Below are 17601 nucleotides of genomic sequence, written 5' to 3'. Positions count from 1 at the left end.
GCATGACCTTTTCTGGAGAAGTCTGCGTACAGAAATTCTTTGATGCAAGTGAACACATTTTTTTTTTACACACACAAGGAATGTCTACTATTAAATTTTAATGTTTAGCAATTTTAAGACACACACTTTGTCCAATACAAGTTAACTGCAAAACAAGTTCTTCAAATTGGTACCCTAAATACAAAAATCATAAGAGAGTTGCATTAAAAAAGTCTGTACAGTTAAGAATGCTCAGAACTGCACTGCAAACCTATTATTTTCTTTAATTTGTGCTACCAGACTCTGCTTAAGATCTTTATGTCCACAAAATCAGAAAGAAATGGATTACTTTAGAACACGAGGTGGGTCAGTCCTTAAAAAGGACACATTCGGAAACACCATTTCCTCCAAGTAAAGGTATACCAACTGTATGTTTGGGCACCATCTAGTTTCAGTTTATTTCAGAAGGCCATTAATAACAATTAGCAGTAACATTCATCACAGATGCTTCCCACCAATATTTTGATAAGCAGCGATGCATGTACAATTCCAATAATGCACTTTGTTATAGCATATGAAGAGCAAATTATAAAGCAATGATGCTCTAAAGTCTGACACAGGTTAAAAAGTTTTAGATGCATTTATTTAATAATCTGGGAGAAAACTTAAATAAATCTCTGCTTCAGTACCTTCTCAGTCACTTGGTAAAATAGAGATTAAAATAAATGTACATAAAGCATCATCTCTCTTTATTAGGTACTTACTAACACTATTTTAAGAACATGAAAAATGTCTGCCAACTGCTTGATACCACCTTTTACTAATAAGAAGCCCCAAACCTCTTTTAATATATAAAAAGCATGTTACTATATGTATTACTATAAATGCAATCATGACAACTGAATGGTGTCATAAGAATCTTCTGCTAGAATGCAGTGTCAAGGCAAATTTGAAGTGTTCATTTTCCCAGTAGCATAGGTTTGTCTCGTCTCAGCCAGAATGTTTCTCGTATAGTGAATGACACATTATAGGTTTTTCCATTATATTAAATGATGTTACTACAGTAAGCAAATGCCAGATTTACCACACCATTACTTGACCTACTGTATTCTGATAAAGTCTGTTTTAAGTTGCGTCTTTCCATCAAATACTTTATGGACTGTAGAGGAACTCTAATGAAATAACTGGTTTAGCTGCCTAAATTCACTGTTTAACTGGCCTAAGAATGGCCTGTCATCAAGCTATCTCCTTGACTAACCCATGTACATATGTACATTTCTGTATGGATCAGTCTTTGCAGGAAAGTTAGGGGCTTACAAGGCCTGCTGCAAGTACACCTTTTCTCTCTTTAATTTTAAAGTAGTTCCTGGCTTTGTGTGGTATGCATGTAAGTAATGGTGAAAGTGGTGCATCAGCCATACCTGCAGGAAATGAAAGAGAAGAATTACAGCCTGATTCATACCCCAATTTACTTAATAATGTAACTTGTTGTTAAAAATATTGTTACTCAATATACTTTTTAAACTATAAATTGAGTAGCCAGGTACAATCATCATAATTCCACAAGCAAGTTATATTCTTGTGGGAAAAACAAACACATCCCAGATGGAACAAGATACACAAACCTTTATTATTATTATAATTATTTGCTATATTTCTATTCATATATACAGAGGCTCAAATTTACCATCCAAAATAAAAAAAACAAAACACGCCACTTGTTGTCAAGTGCATAAGTCATCAACAAATCCAATTCTGGGCCAGTTCATTTGATTTGTTCAGGTTGATCTACAGAGTTGCTGCTCCAGTCATTATGGCACTGTGAAGTGCCTCTGTGTCAGCTTTCTATTTTTTTTATTTTTTTTTACTTGAGATTGTTTTAGGGAGGCTGTTAACATAATTTGGGATTTATCTGTTATAAAATGTACAGTTATTGATAATTATACCTGCTCCAGGTCCCCAATTTTAAAAAATTCTACTGATAGTTACATTCAAGTACACAGGCTAAAAGCTGTTTAATTGACCCCAACCCATGTGGAAGCATGCTTAGTAGATTATAACAATGGTAAGTTATTTTGCCTACTACATTTTTGTTTTTTTTAATCAAAGTTGAAATATTTACCTGCTGGTGCCAAGGATTTCAAAGCTTCTAAAAGATGTGGACTAGAGAACTTGACCAGACATCTGAATGATTCCCTTTCAGACACATTCACCATTTTAGGACTGCTTTTAAACATTGTTTCAAGCTGTGAACAAAGAAAAAAAAAGTCCTGGTTATTTGTAAAGAGTATACCATGTGTTTTATTACAAAACAATGCAAAATGTGAACTAAAGCCTAGCTTTCCTTTGCTAGGCACTGTCTTCTTTTCTTCCTACTGTATTAACATATAATAACTAATACTTTTTTGACAATATGCCATTTATTTTAATGGCATGCAAAAGCAGAATCATCATATTCTTAAAAAGATCTTCCCAGAGCCACCCATTCTAGCCTTCAAACAAGCACCGAACCTCGCTAACCTCATCACCAGAAGCAAACTTCCTCAAGCCCAAAACACACCAAAAGGATCCAGACCATGCCATGACAAGAAATGCAAAACCTGCCAACACATCTCCCTCCACCACCCCCACTATTACTACACCCCACAACAGAGCCATCACCATTCCTGGATCTTACAGCTGCATCTCCAGAAATGTAATATATCTCACCCAATGCACCAAATGCCCTGATGGAAAATATGTAGGAGAGACCAAACAACAACTGCGCACCAGAATGAATGCACACTGGAAATCTATCAAAGACAGAAATACCCAATTACCGGTGGGGGCACATTTCTCACAAGAAAACCACTCTCTCTCCAATCTCTCAGTCCTGATCCTCAAAGGAAACTTACAAAACACTTCCCAGAGATGAGCCTATGAGCTCCACTTTATCAACCTCCTGGATACTAAAAATCATGGACTAAATACAGACATTGGATTTTTGACACATCATAATCTGCCTGGCAACTGACTCCCCAGCCCAGCCCCTGGCTTCTTTACTTTTCATTCCATCCAGGAAGAGCACACACCAACTGCTGAAACTTCTGTAGCCTGACGAAGGGTTTTTGAACCCGAAAGCTTGCTTAATAACTATTCTCCAACTATTTGGGTTGGTCTAATAAAAGATATCAGTTTCACCCAAGGAACCTTGTCTGCTTATGTCCTTAGACCAACACGGCCACAACCTACACCCCTGAGTCATCATGTTTGCATTTGCTGGTATTGTTAGATATGCCACAGAATGTAGGTTAATCACGGTAGAGTATGGCTCATAGTCTGTTTGCTAGTATTAAAATGATTTAGATGAAAAAATACTTGGTTAATGAAAATCAGAGACTGCCCCCATGTGGCAAACCATTCTCTATTGAAAAAGATGCAACATGTCTAATCCACGATAAATCATTAAGGGTTATTTCTTGGAATCCCTGATCTACACAGAAATCTTTTTTCTTGTGAACAAATTCAAATCATACATATCCATTGGCATAACCTAGCTTTAAAAGTACTCTGTGCGTCTTTGATGTCCCTGTACTTCAGATCATCACTACTTTAAGTCTCATTCTATGATAATAACAAAACATGCAAAATAATAAATTTGGACATTAGATATATTTCTATTCAAATAGACAAGGAATTCAGATTAACGATTTAAAATATTCCTTATGATAAATATTTAAACCAGATGTTTAAATTTAAAGTTACTACAACCTAAATTTGCATGCAAGAGAGACATGTGATCTACCATTAGCTACATTTGCATCCTTTTTATGAGGAATTCCACATTTTTGCAAGAACTGGAAGAAACACTGGAAAATTCTTTGTTAGTGGGATATAACATCTATTGTTTGGTTGCTTCAACAAGACTTGAATTTGGCTTAAAAGTCTCTACAACCTTGTATTGTGCAAATTCTAATTTTGGTTGGGGACCATCACCAAAGACTTCCTGATTCACTCGCTGGATTCTCTCTTTTTCACTCTTATCTTCTTGAATTAACCTAGGATCCACTGGGAGAAAAAAAACAACACACAACAACTTGGTCAGTCAGTGTGGCACTGTTTAGCCATTACATGCACATTCTATTTCTTTGAGGAAGATTTTTGGAAGTGATATACCCTGAAAACAAAGACAGATACTAATTCTAGTGAAGGCACCAAACTGTTTATCAAGCAGTTAGAAGGTGAATATAAAGGCTATCTAGAAGTGCTATTAGATTACAACAGCTTGTATTGAGCTCAAAGGCGACCAGTGATTCACATTTGTCAATGTCCCCAGTACTAAAGTTTAGCATTGTATACTTATTAGGAAGACAGTGCAGATTTGCATACCACCTGCTCCTTACTGCTAGGTCTATCAATCCATCTAAACTGCTCAAGGATAAAGATCAAAATCACTTTTTAACTGTAGAGAAAGCTGGCTTGCTAGGAATTACAATGAAATACCTGTTATCTGCCATTTTAGTAACTACACTCTGCTAACTGGAATTTCCAGCTGGCTGGCCGGCCACAACAGAAAGGGAGGGAGAGGAGTTTGCATGCAGTGGCGGCTGCTGCCACTGCTTCACATCCAAACGAAATGTCCAACCTGAGTTGAGTTGCCACTGCTCCGCATCTGGCCGCTGCCACAGCCACCGCCCGCCACCGCATCCAGCCAAAAACAGCCGGCCTCAGATAACTGGAATTTTTAGATACCCAGCACCCGCCATTCCTCAGTTTGGCTGGAAGCACAGAGCTGGCTTTAAGAGAGCCAGCAGTCAGCTGGAGGCAGGCAAGCCAGGGAAGACCAGCACTGGCAGTCATGCCTTCACACCAGAGAAGATCAATAACTGCCCGAGACCCAACAGGAGGGAAGTGGCTGGCAGAGAGGGCAAAGTTGGTTGGACACAGGCAGTGTACCCCAGAGAGGAGATAGAAGGAGAGCAGTTTCAGTCCAGTCATTTGGAGAAGTGACCAGCAAGAGGTGTGCCAGAGCAAGACCCAGACTGAAGATTTCCTGGAAAGGGGTCCATGACAAGGAGTGGAGGTCCTGTACGTGGGAACATCTAACCGTGAGTTCATCAACAATATGGTTTCCTTCCTAACTTAGATCAGTTAATTCAGTAAGGTTTTATCTCGTTACAATGATTGACATCTGAACCTGTAAAAAAGGACTTTGAGCTTATTCTGGAGTAACAACTGGTTGATGAAAGGACGGGGTTACAAGGGGAGGTAGGAGCCCCGAGAAAACAGCCATCGAGCTCGCCTGAAGATCCTAAACTATGAGAAGCCTTCCAATCTAAATTAATTAAAATCAAGTTGTGGTGGGCGAGAACAGAGGTGCAGCATACAGGCGCACATATTGAAATAAGCCTTCGCTGTCAAACTAGGCCCCAGAGGGCGAGACCTACGTTCTGATGCACATAATTACACGCTGCCAATTGGGCACCGTACACAGGTGGTCTGAAATGCTATAGGAGGAAATGAAGCTTTGTTGAATTGGAATCTAGAAGGGCCTTTAATGATAGCTGGAATTGCTTGACCCTAAGGCCATTTAGATTGGAGGAAAGTGGGAAGGCAGGGGGCAAAAAAAGGACAGGCAGAGCACAGGCACAAATCCAATACATCTTATTGACTGAAAGATTCTAAGTCTTCTACATGAGGCTTATATGTACCATAAACAGGTTCCCTACTCTTAAACAGCTAAAAGCAAAAATCTAGAAGTACTGGCATTGAAACAAACTTTAACTCCGCATATATACAGATTCATACATATACACAGATGTATGAGGCATTGTCCTCATCCTTGGATCTCTTAAGCATGGCAGGAGGTTGACAGTGCCTTCATCCCCCGCAAAACTAAAGGGTGTTTTTGATGTTTCAGGCATTATGCCTGGGTAGTTGTATGCGAGGACTGTTTCCCAGGTTCAAAAACAGGTTAGACAAACACTTATCTAAGATGGTTTAGATAGGGATGATCCTGTCTTGAATGGATGGTTGGACTAGATGACCTCCTGAGGTCCCTTCCAGCCTACCTTTCTATGATTTTATGCCCATACATACATACCGTTTTCTGGAGCAACATTTCTTTCTTGCAGAGGTTTTGGATGATGCGTTTGGAAGGTCTAAGCACACACACACACACACAAAAAAAAAAGGTGATAGGGTTAAACTAATGATAAAACGCAACTGTTTATTTCTAGTTCTAGGAGACATTTCTGTAAACACTTTTTCAGACTTTGCTATGCTGCTTTCTGAAAGTCAGTTTTCTCCCTGCTTTTGCCAACTATAAGAAATTAAGCATCCCAAGTTGTATTCTGGGATAATATTATTCCTCCCATCTCTGATGATACTCAAGAGACAATTACTAAATAGTCCTTTCAATAAGATGAACAAAAGACATGCTCAGTTTAAGTTTCCAAGTCAGTACTTTTGGCACAATTAAGCTGTAATACTACAAAACCACAAGATTCAAATCAGTTTAATTTTAGTTTGGAAAAATATAACTAATTAAAAATGCCTCTAAGAAGCATTAAGTGGGAAACTAAATTTTAGATCACCACTTTAATGTTACCTTATTGAAAGGTTGTCCACCTCAGCACTGCAATACTACTGTAAAATGATGATCTCTTGGAGGAGGTGAATTTTCCCACCTTCTAAGAAGGTTAGAGCTAGGTCTGAAACAAAGAACCAAGACTTATTTTAGAATGAACTTTCAAAGGGGCTCACCTGGCTATACCTCTTAAACACAATATCTTTAAGGGAGTCTAAACAATGGCTTCGTAGCTCCATTTCACGGATGTCACCATAATTGGAAGCAACAATCAGTGCCTTTAAATAAAAATTAAAATAATTTTTATCAGCAGCTCTCAGCCATTTACAACATGATAAAGCTGGCAAGCTTTTTGGGCAAATGCAATGTTTTTAGTAAACTGTTAAGCACAGCAACTGTCACTCACCTAGAATGATTCTTGTATCTGAAAGAAAATATTTAATGAACGGAGAGTCAAGGTTTAAAAAACATGAATGGAACTATTCAGATAATTACAGGCTTCTTAGATTGACAAAATAATGGAATGGCTTATACAGGATGAGAATCTATTAACATTAATCAACATAAGACAGAAAATGTATCATCAAACTTACTCAACATCTTATTTCTATTAGATTACAAGTATTGGCAATGAAGAGTACACCAATACAAACACTGACATCTAGAACACATTTGACTTGATGCCACAGCATTCTGATTAAAATAATACAGAGAAATAACAACATTAACAAACACACAATAAAAAGATGTGGAAAAAATGGTTAACTAAGATCTTTAGATAAAATTAAACATGGATTTACTGCCAAATATGCTTTTAAGGATGAACCTTTACAGTGCTTCAGAAAAAAAAAAAGGGGATAAGCCACCATAAAAATGGAAGCAAAGCATAAGTTCAGTATTGTGCATATTTAGGAATACCTTGATTGTTGTTATGGTATGACCTTCTAATAAATCATTCAAACCTGGAGATTATGTTACCGGAAAGGTAAATTTTCAACCTTCCAAGGTCTCAAACTCTCCTAGTGATCTTAAGATTCATATGATTTAGATACACAAAGGTTTATCCATCACCAAAACACTTCAGTTTTCAGCAGTTGCATTACTGAGAACAGTAAGAAATGTTATTTGCAGGTTGGTTTTATCATTTGAAATTGTGTGTGTATCCAGGGTAAATCACTGCCACACTTCAAAAGTCACAGATGTACAGCACCAGCCTTGGGTAATCTGTCCTAAAATAAGTGATATGAATAGACCGTAATGCTATGATCCTATATTTGTCAGTTACCATCCACCTTCTGCTCTAAATGTTTTGAAGCCATTGACCTATCCCATGCCTACTCAATTCAATGCAATTTCAATATTCAAAGCAATAGCAACTTGGAACCATGTACATTCTTCACCCTTGCATGTCCATTTCAGATTTATCAGTGACATAGTGATATTTTGGTAAAAGCAGATTTTATGAAATAAATGTTCTGTATAAAGAAACAGCTCAAAGGCACGCGCTGTATATGGTATTTACTAATGTCAACATTTGGACATTTACTTTAATGTGGTAATAAGACAGCCACCTATGAAAACACTGACAGTAGGAATTTAACCTAAAGATTGTTTCTAAACCAGCTACATTTCCTGTTATGGTATTTCTTCATACCTTTAAATTGCCCTTTTTGACAACTACACTATTTAACAAAGATCAGTAACTTGGTCAAATTTGCTCCTTACCTGACAAAGCAGAGGCAAGTTGCTCCTATTAATAGATTTTGAAATGAAGGCATAGGGTGTTTGCGAATGATACACAACATAGGTGGCTTTGTATTGGTTTGGTTTTGTATATGAGGTCCCCCAAGCAATTCGAATCCAAATGGCATTATCTTCAAATTCTTTGAAGTTAATAGTCACCTTACAAAAAAAGCAAATTTAGTCAGTCATAAAATTAGGCACACAAAAATAACAGGGGATACCAGTTAAGGCATGCATTAACACATCCCCATGACCATCTGATATACCACTGCAGATGAAAGAAAAACAGATCCTGCTGACCTGTCAAGGTTGCATTTATACTCTCAACAAATAGAGTTAAGAGAGTTATCTTCCAAACCGTAGCATTTGCCTTTTATTAACACAAGTAAACACCCTTATCAGTAGGACCTACTTAATTTGTGGTTTCGTGGATTTCAGGAAACCACAAAATCCAGGGTTGTTCCTGAAAAATCAACAACAAAAACTTAATAAAAATAAAATGCTGGTTCCACAATGGGAACCGTGGTGTTCACTGCATGGAGGGGAAAGCACTGACTGGCGTGGTTCCACAAAGGGCAGCAGACAAGATGGCAGCATCCCCCTCATACCTGCTCCTTTTCCTCTCCCCGGGCCTGTCTGCATTGAGGGGTGGGGCTGCATCGTGGGCAGCCAGCAATTAACAGCAGCCAACAATCAAGGTTGAGGGGTGAGGCTGCATGAACGGCAGCCAGCAGCAATCAAAGATGTTAGCCAGCAACCCCTTTATTGCACCCCCCACTAGGGCCACCACAAAATGACTTTGGAATTTGAACTTTATGCTATGATCAACCTGTGAAATTTGGTAAATCCCCCTGCAATTTAGGTAGACCCTTACTTATCAGAAACATAAGCAGCTCATTACAAAATTCTTGATTCAAAGATAACAGGAAAGGCAAGGCCTCCTTCAAATACTGATTAAAGGACTATCATTTCATAGTTCTGAAAACTGCATCTGCCCTTGATAGCCATAGGCATCTCCTATTTGAGGTTTGGCTGCTAAACAGTATCTAGGTTAAGGACCATCACTTTCTGCTAGGCAATACACGTTGCCTTCAACATACTAGAAAACTTATTAATATAAAGTCACACGGAATCCAAATAGAATTTGCAGTAGCTATTTGGTCAGAAGCATGTTTGCTCACGTATTATTGCTTAACTGATGATCAACGTGTAGGCCACATGCTAATCCTGAAACACTGCACTCTCCTAGTCAAGCAAGGTTCTTTGGGTTGATGCGATATCTGTTATTAGACCAACTAAATTAGTTGGAAAAAAGTTCTTTGCAAGCTTTCAGGCACAAACACCCTTCTTCAAACGTCAGGAGACTCTGCTGCTATTATGAGCTCTCCAAGGTAGAAAAGAAGCTAAAGTGTAACAAGAAATCTGTGAAAATGTAAACGAGTGGAGGTTTGGAAGACAATGGGTAGAGATGGGGGCGGGGGAGGGGGGGGAGGAGGAGGGAGATGTGTGAAGGAATGTAAGTGGTCAGGCAGGTTACCTGGTGAATTAGATGTCAGGCAGGTTATATAATGTCATAAATCCAATATCTATATTAAGTCCACCATCTTCCAAACTTCCGCTCATTTACATTTTCACAAACTTCTTGTTACTTTAGCTTTTCTACCTCGGCGAACTCACAACAGCAGCAGTCTCCCAATGCCTGAAGAAGGGTATTTGTGCCTGAAAACTTACAAGACATACAAAAAACTAGAACTCTTGGTTCCAAAATGATACCTTTTATTAGACCAACTGGAAAATGGCAAGAAAATTGTCCTTTTCTGCAAGCTTTCAGGATCAAAGTCCCTTTGTCAGGTTCTGGGAAAAATTTAGATGGTACAAGATGGTAAAAAGTCCCCACAGGTAGGAAATAAACTTCATTTTTGCACAGAGGGAGCTGAAGATGGAAGTCTGTCCCTCTGGGTCCATGAGAGTGTCTTTGTGAGCTGTGTTGAGTAGCTCTTTGATGTGTTGATCATCTTTGGTGTGTTGATCCTGAAAACTTGCGGAAAATTTTCTTGCCATTTTCCAGTTGGTCTAATAAAAGGTATCATTTTGGAACCAAGAGTTCTAGTTTTTGGAATGTCTTTTTGTCTCAGACCAACATGACTACCAAGTACACCCTTGAAACATGGAAGATGCCGAATTTCAGCCGATTTTGGATTTTAAACTTCACTGCAGAACAACAAAGAAGTTTTTTTTTACCTCCCTGCCTCCCATCTGACACCTTCAGGGAAGGAATTTTACCTGATCAACACATCAAAGAGCTACTCAACACAGCTCACAAAGACACTCTCATGGACCCAGAGGGACAGACTTCCATCTTCAGCTCCCTCTGTGCAAAAATGAAGTTTATTTCCTACCTGTGGGGACTTTTTACCATCTTGTACCATCTACATTTTTCCCAGAACCTGACAAAAGGGACTTTGATCCTGAAAGCTGGCAGAAAAGGACAATTTTCTTGCCATTTTCCAGTTGGTCTAATGAAAGGTATCATTTTAGAACCAAGAGTTCTAGTTTTTTGTATGCACCCCTCCCATGATGCACAGGTGCCCTCATGGCTGCGGCAGGCATACAGCTCCCGCTGCTAGGTCCCAGAGGCCGCACATGGCTGCATAGAGTTGGCTCGGCCGGCTTGCTGGTGTGCGCCTTTGACCTAGACTGGGCTGGCTTCGTGTTACTCTATAGAGAACACATAAAAAGACCAGCAATTACAATTCCAAGGAGCCCGAAAAGGGCACTCCAGCAGGTAGCTGCATGAGGAGACATGGAGCCCGCCTGGCTGATGGTATGTGATTCTGTACCATGATGTGTGGCTTCCCACTATTGCTGGAAGCCCCATGTGGAGGCATGGAGCCCACCTGGCCCGATGGTACATGGCTTCTGCCTGCTGTGCCGTGAGCCACACATGCTGGTCTGGTTCAAAGGCGTGCGCCAGCAGGCCAGACTGGGCAAGCTCTGTGCCACCATATGCAGCGCATAATTTTGTATTTTTCTGCACATAATTCCCTGGGGTGTGAAAAGTAAACACCATTACAGAAGCAGACACAATATTTTACTGCATTTCAAACATAAGCACTTGAGAAACCCATAACTTGACCTCAATTTTGTTTCAGTGATGGGACAAAATAGGAAATACCTTCCCATGTCATATGTGGAATTGATGTATTCTTACATTTATCAGGGATGACTGAATTCTTCTCTTAAATTTGCGTTTGAAAGCTGTGAAGTCAAAAATGTCAGTTTCTCCTCCTGTAATGCAAACAAGACATCACTTTTTGTAAGCACAGTATTTTGTATTTCATCCCGTGCTAAAGCAAAATGGCATTACAATGATATAGCTTTTAATGCAAAATTAAAAGCTACATGACTGTTAGGCAGATCAAAATAAGTATCATAACAAGTTTTACTTATAGGTAGAGGTGCACTGAAAAAGATTTTCCTGGCTGATACTGATGGCTGATTATTAACCAGCCATATCGGCCAATACCGATCCAATTGTTGATATCCAGCCCGGCAGCTTGGAAAGCAGTGTCCAGCTAGTAAGTCTGTAGGGGGTGGAAATTGAGGCTGCCATGGTGAGGGAGGGAGTGGAGCTGGGGCAGGGACAGGCACTGCCCAGTCAGGGCGGAGCCGTGGGCAGTCTGTCCCAGGCGTGTGGCTCCCCAGGCTGCACGCACCCCCAGGAGTGGCATGGGGGGTATTTGCCCCCCAGACTTGCATGAGGGGTGAGGGCAGGCTGCCTGCTGTGGGCTTGGGGCCTTGTGCCCCCCCCCGACTTTCCTGCTGGGAGCTGCTCTCCACACCACTGCCTGGTTGTGTTGTTTTAATTTAAGATAATAATATTAAAACAAACAAGTATGACTGGTCATAAACTTTAAATAAGCTTAATAATAGTTAGCCTTGGTGTATCCTTTGCCATTTTCTGATACTGTTGTTTCAGACTAACCTATACTGGTTTCTTGCACTGAAAATATCACCTCAAGGGGAGTCCACTAGTTGATACAAAAAATGCTCCAAATGTATCATACAAGCATATACTGACCAATGAAGGGTAATTGGAACATTCAAAAGTCTACAAAAAGTTAGATTTTGTAGCAGCCTTTCAAAGAACCAAAAGTAATCTAACATTCTCATTCTATGCTTCAATTACAAAGACAGAAAAAGTCTGTAAAGCTCAAAACTTCCAGAAGTCATGGTTTCCATTGGCTATGTTGGGAAATTCCTCAATCTCTTGGCACCGTCCTGCCTCAGTCCTCTCTCATCCAATGAGGCAGAACTGTTAGCTAAATAGAAAAAAATATATATAGGCGGGTAGAAAAATCACACTTGATAGACCATAGTGCTGCACTGGTGGTGATGGCTAACACTTCTGCAGTTAACCTTTTCCACTGAATCTGGCAGAAAGGGTTTGGGCTGTGCGTGCACGGAGAGTGTTGGCCCTTTGTCCCAGTGCTTGATAGCCTTGACTTGCTCAGGGCTGACCATTCAAGTCCCCTCTTCCCTCCCTCAAGGTCTACTTTAGAAGTAAAAATAGTACACTTTGACGGAGGGCTGGAGGTGCCTTCGACAAATTCCTTAAGCTGATGTTTAACAATACATCACGTATCTCCACGTATAGCAGCTGACTGGAGGCAGATGATATAATAAATACTGAGTGACCTTCCTGCCACTTTAATAGAAAAAGTGGTATCTGCAAACGGAGGGATGAACCTCTTTGGACTGCTGTATATTACTAAGACCAAGAAGAATGAGAATCCTGTAGAGGTCCTGTAGAGAATTTTTGAGAAAAATCTTACATACCTGTTGCTTTGGTCATTTGGTAAACTGTCCAAACCCTTTTGTTCTGAAAGGTATGGTTATCTGGGGAAATAAAAGTTGCCCAATAGAGTGATGCACAAATAATTTTTTTTGACTAACCTATTTCCGTACATTATTTAAAATCAGATTCCTTTCAAAACTTCCCTAACACCAAATATATTCTAATCTAGAAGAAAAAAAAAAAAAAGATTTTTTTTTTTTTTTATATAAGAGGCATAAAATCCTCTTGTAATTTGACTTCAGCAATTAATGGAAAGATAAACTCCTTCTAATTCACCAAACTGCAGCAAGTGCAATGTATAAATTACTGTAACTCATTCTCAAATCAAATTTAAAAATTCAGGATTTGGAAAAACTTGACAAGCCTAGACTATACAGAGCTCTCACAGTAGTTGAGAATGCAGTTGAAGCCATACACATCAAAATTTGACAAGAGAAATCCCTGAACCAGCTATTATCTACATAAAATTAATATTACGTTTGTAGTTCCATGTAAATTATTAGGCAATGGTGATTGTTCCAGATGTCACTGTCCAAATTAAACTTCAAAAACCACCACTGGGGAGAATTTGAAATACATTTTATTTGACCCATGACCTTGATGTTCCACATGATTTGCAACTTTTATTTGAATATTTTCTCATGTGTTTTCTAATCTAGAAATGGGAAGATAAGATCAACCAGTTTTGTTGTACAAAAAATATTTTTAACACACTAAACACACTTAAAAGACAAATCAACTGCTTATACAACAACCATAAAATGTCAAGCAAAGTAAAAAGAAAACACTTTTACTTACAAACAATGTCTAGAACTGCTGCTTCCTTTATACTTGCAGAGTTTTCCTGAAAAAATATTGATAGTACAAGGTAAATCATAGGGCCGTAAGTTTTCACGGAGCTACATTAAAATAGCAATTCAAAGAAACTTACAATTTAGTTCCGGGAGTAGATATCGTTTAAAAGAAAACATTAATTTAAGTCCACAGCATGCAAGGCCTTTTCCGAAGTAAAAAGGCAAGATCCCAGTTTCGAATAGCATCCAGAATAATGATACCTTAAGCTAACACTCTTCTACCAAAACAAAGCATTTTTTCTTATTTAAAAAATGAAAAACAGTAAGAACCCTCCTGAAGTGCACAGTCTATTTGAGATTCAATAACTCAGCAAAAAAAGTGTCTTTCTAGAGATACAGAGGTATAAGTTAAAATCTCCCTTTTGATTTGCACCAAATGCTGCCCTCAAGACAGCCAGGTGTAAAAGGATACCCAATGACAGCCTAGGAGTCAGATTCTGCTGGACATGATGCTAGACCAGGGGTGGGCAAAATGCGGCCCGCGGGCCAGATGCGGCCTGCCAGGCCATTCTATCTAGCCTGTGGGTTCCCTAAAAAATTTTGAAAATTAATATTTATCTGCCCCTGGCTGCCAGTCATGCAGCCCTGGATGGCTTGCCAAAACTCAGTAAGTAGCTCTCTGCCTAAAATAACTGCCCGCCCCTGTAGACCCTGTGTGCCACCACCTACAAAATCTGTCGTGCCTTAACCCTAGCCTGAGGGGTCACACGGGGTCAGTGGATCTTTAACTTAAGTACTCCTTCTGGAGAGACTGCAATTTAAGTATTTCAGACCTGTGTTAATGTTTACAACAGTAATTCTCAGCCAGGCCGAAACCAGCAGGTAGTTAAGTTTAAAATGAACACAAGGAAGTTCTTTTTCACCCAGTGTGTTGTTAGCATGAAACTCGTTGCCACCAGATGTGGTGGAAACCGACAGTTCACAGCCAGATGCAGAAGGGGCTTGATTATGTTCTTAGAGCAGCAGTTGTCAACCAGGGGTACTTTGAAGGCCCCAGGGGGTCTGTGGTAACCGCTGCGCACCGTACCGCCGCTGGGGACTCCCTGTTTTTCAAGTGGCTGCTGGGGGTACACCCACCAAAAAAAAGGTTGAAGACCCCCATCTTAGAGGAAAGGGGCATCAGCAGCTATTGAGCACGAGATTTAGGGGCACGGCCTCCGACTCAGAGCTTCCTAGACCAGGGAGGCTGCAAGTACGAGAAGAACAGCGGGAGAAGCCCAGCTCCCTCTCCCTTCCCGCGTCCGCTCCCTGCCGCTGTGCGACACCCAAAACTGGACCTAGGTATGACCCAACAGCTGGCACCACACAAGGCTGGCACTGTTGGGGGTGGGTACAAACACGACCTGCAAGATACACCTAGAGATTTCCAATAGGAGTCCACAGCTGCGGCTTCGGTTCGACGCAAGAGCAACAACCGCTCTATGATCTTTCCGAGGCCAAGCAAGCGAAGAGCTGGCATTTCCCAAGGCGGGGCCAGGCAGGTTGAGAAGGGCCGGGTTCGGCACCGGGCTTCTACGGGCGGCAGTGCTGCCAGGTGTACGATAACGATCGTCTCGATATCACCATTTCAACCTCCGCGCAATCCTTAATGATACGAGGGGTTGAAACGTAGGATCAATCTTTGAGGCAGCACGTGCAAAACCCAAACTGCTCTCAGGCAGCCAGTCGTAACCCACCGGCTCGCCGCCAAAAAAAAAATGTCCCGCTCGGCAATGTCGAGGGCAGACCGCGAGCGATACCAAGGAAGTAAGACTGATTTATTTTCATACTTTTCCACCTCGTTGGGATGCTTCCCGTACGACGGTGTCGTGCTTAAGGAGGGCGGGCTTGGAGAGGAAGGAGCCCGCCCGACCCGATAAACAGGCCGCCCCGGTAAGGCCCAGCACCGCGCTCACCTGGCAGAGCTGCACCACGGCCTCGGCGATCGCCTCCTTCAGCGGCCGCACGTCCAGCGCCTGCAGCCGCGCGGCGGGCAGGAAGCCCCAGGCCTGCAGCAGCGCCGGGATGTGCGAGCGCGGCACCTTCAGCACGGTCCGGCGGATGAACTCGGCCACCGTCACGTCCATGGCGCTGCGGAGCCAACGGGGACGCCGTTACTGGGGGGGGAGCCTTCCCTTCCCCCGGCCCCGCCGCCCCCCTCACTCGCTCGCTCGCTCGCTCGTTTACTCACCCGCCCGCCGCGCCCCGGCCGCGCCGCCCGCGCGCCGCCATCTTCCTCGCGCCAACCACCGGCGCTCGAACCAGCCAATCCGGCGCCTCGGCGCGTTGGGACCGCCCAATCAGCGCGAGGCCCGGCCCCGTTCAGCTGTGACCCGTGACGCCAGTTCCGGCCCGCCAGCTGCATCCGGGTCACGTCCCCTGCCCGGTGAGGTGAGAAGCTGCAGCCGTTGGGCGGGGGGGTGACACTTTCTTTCCGCACTCAAGGAGGCAGCGAATACCTGTGGCTTTTCCCCCTTCCCGGGGCCCGTCGGTTCCCTTCAGTACAGGCATCCTTGCCCGAGCACCGGCTCCCTGAACCGGGGAGTGGCCTGCGGGTTTCCTTCCGGACACGCTCCTTGTTGAACACGGCTCATGTAGGAGTCGATTCAGGCCGTGGCGAGCACCCCTTGGGCCTGTGGCTGGGTGGGTGGTGCTACTGGGCCCAATCCAGCCCCTCTGTCCAGCGCATGGGGGTGGGTGCATCTGGGGCCCTGTGTCTTTGTGTGACAGGGCCCTGCCTCATCTGGCTGCCCAGCAAAGCCCCCGGCCCCAGCCCGGAGCCGATCTAGATGTGTCTAGCAACAGCCCAGCTTAGCAAATTCGGTAGCTGAGAGCAATAGCAGTGTTAATTTCCTGGCCTGTGAGGGCCCTCGCAGGCTGGATGCCGTCCACAGGCTGGGGGCCGAGCACCCCTTGGTGAAACTGCCAGTGTTAGGCCCCAGCTCAAGTCTTGAGCTGGGGTTATTGTTCTTCCAATTATACAAATCTGATGTAGTGAAAGGAACGTGCACAAAGGTTCGATGGTAGGTTGGCTCACCGTCATCTTCGAGAGGCCCGGGTACCACTTGTTCTCTTAGGGGAAATACCCCATTTCCCTTCCCACGGCCAGGATCAGATTCCCTGTGATGTTTTCCCTTAACCCTGGAGTCTGCTCCTAACTGTACTCTCTAGAGTAAACTAGAACTCTTGGTTCCAAAATGATATCTTTTATGAGACCCAACTGGGAAATCGCAAGAAAACTGTCCTTTTCTGCAAGCTTTCGGGATCAAAGTCCCTTCGTCAGGCTCAGGGAAAAGTACAGATGGTACAAGATGGTAAAAAGTCCCCATTGGTAGGAAATAAACTTCATTTTTGCACAGAGGGAGCTGCAGGTGGAAGGCTGTCCCTCGGGGTCCATGCCAGTGTCTCTGTGAGCTGTGCGGAGTAGCTCTTTGATGTGTAGATCAGGTAGGATTCCTCCCCTGGAGGTGTCTGACAGCAGGCAGGGAGGTAGAAAATTTTCCTTGTTCTGCAGTGACCTTTCAAATCCCAAATCGGCTAAAATGTGGCATCTTCCATGTTTCGATGTTTCCATGTAGCGAGTAAGTAAAACTCGCAAGGAGCACCCACACACAAAATCT

General features: G+C 42.4%; 2 protein-coding genes across 3 annotated transcripts in view; one reads left to right on the top strand and one right to left on the bottom strand.

Moving 5' to 3' along the window:
* Window positions 1-78: 78 nt before the first annotated feature.
* On the bottom strand, window positions 79-16231 carry CENPN (centromere protein N). Its single transcript, XM_014609262.3, has 11 exons — window positions 16173-16231; window positions 15898-16072; window positions 13947-13992; window positions 13130-13189; window positions 11502-11578; window positions 8273-8449; window positions 6724-6825; window positions 6062-6119; window positions 3914-4026; window positions 2102-2225; window positions 79-1400 (listed from the first exon to the last, which is right to left on the bottom strand). The coding sequence occupies exons 1-11, from the start codon at window positions 16211-16213 to the stop codon at window positions 1285-1287; spliced, it is 1089 nt and encodes a 362-aa protein (XP_014464748.2). The 5' UTR covers window positions 16214-16231; the 3' UTR covers window positions 79-1284.
* CMC2 (C-X9-C motif containing 2) overlaps window positions 16052-17601 on the top strand; it is a 33539-nt gene continuing 31989 nt past the window's right edge. The window contains exon 1 of one of the 2 annotated variants that reach the window (XM_059713896.1): window positions 16052-16372. In XM_059713896.1, coding sequence (XP_059569879.1) covers window positions 16067-16372 — 306 coding nt within the window. In that variant the 5' untranslated portion in view covers window positions 16052-16066. The remainder of the gene's footprint in view (window positions 16373-17601) is intronic. The other variant, XM_014609247.3, reaches the window with a different exon arrangement.

Source organism: Alligator mississippiensis, chromosome 10 (assembly GCF_030867095.1).
Source record: "Alligator mississippiensis isolate rAllMis1 chromosome 10, rAllMis1, whole genome shotgun sequence".
NCBI lineage: Eukaryota > Metazoa > Chordata > Crocodylia > Alligatoridae > Alligator > Alligator mississippiensis.
This window is presented reverse-complemented; position numbering and strand designations above follow the sequence as displayed.

Coding starts and splice junctions, on each gene's coding strand:
- CENPN (XM_014609262.3), bottom strand. CDS start 16,213: ATGGCGGCGCGCGGGCGGCGCGGCCGGGGCGCGGCGGGCGG. Junction 16,073..16,172: donor GGCCGGGGCGCGGCGGGCGG/GTGAGTAAACGA, acceptor TTGGCTCCGCAG/CGCCATGGACGTGACGGTGG. Junction 2,226..3,913: donor TAGAATTTGCACAATACAAG/GTTGTAGAGACT, acceptor CTTTGTTCACAG/CTTGAAACAATGTTTAAAAG.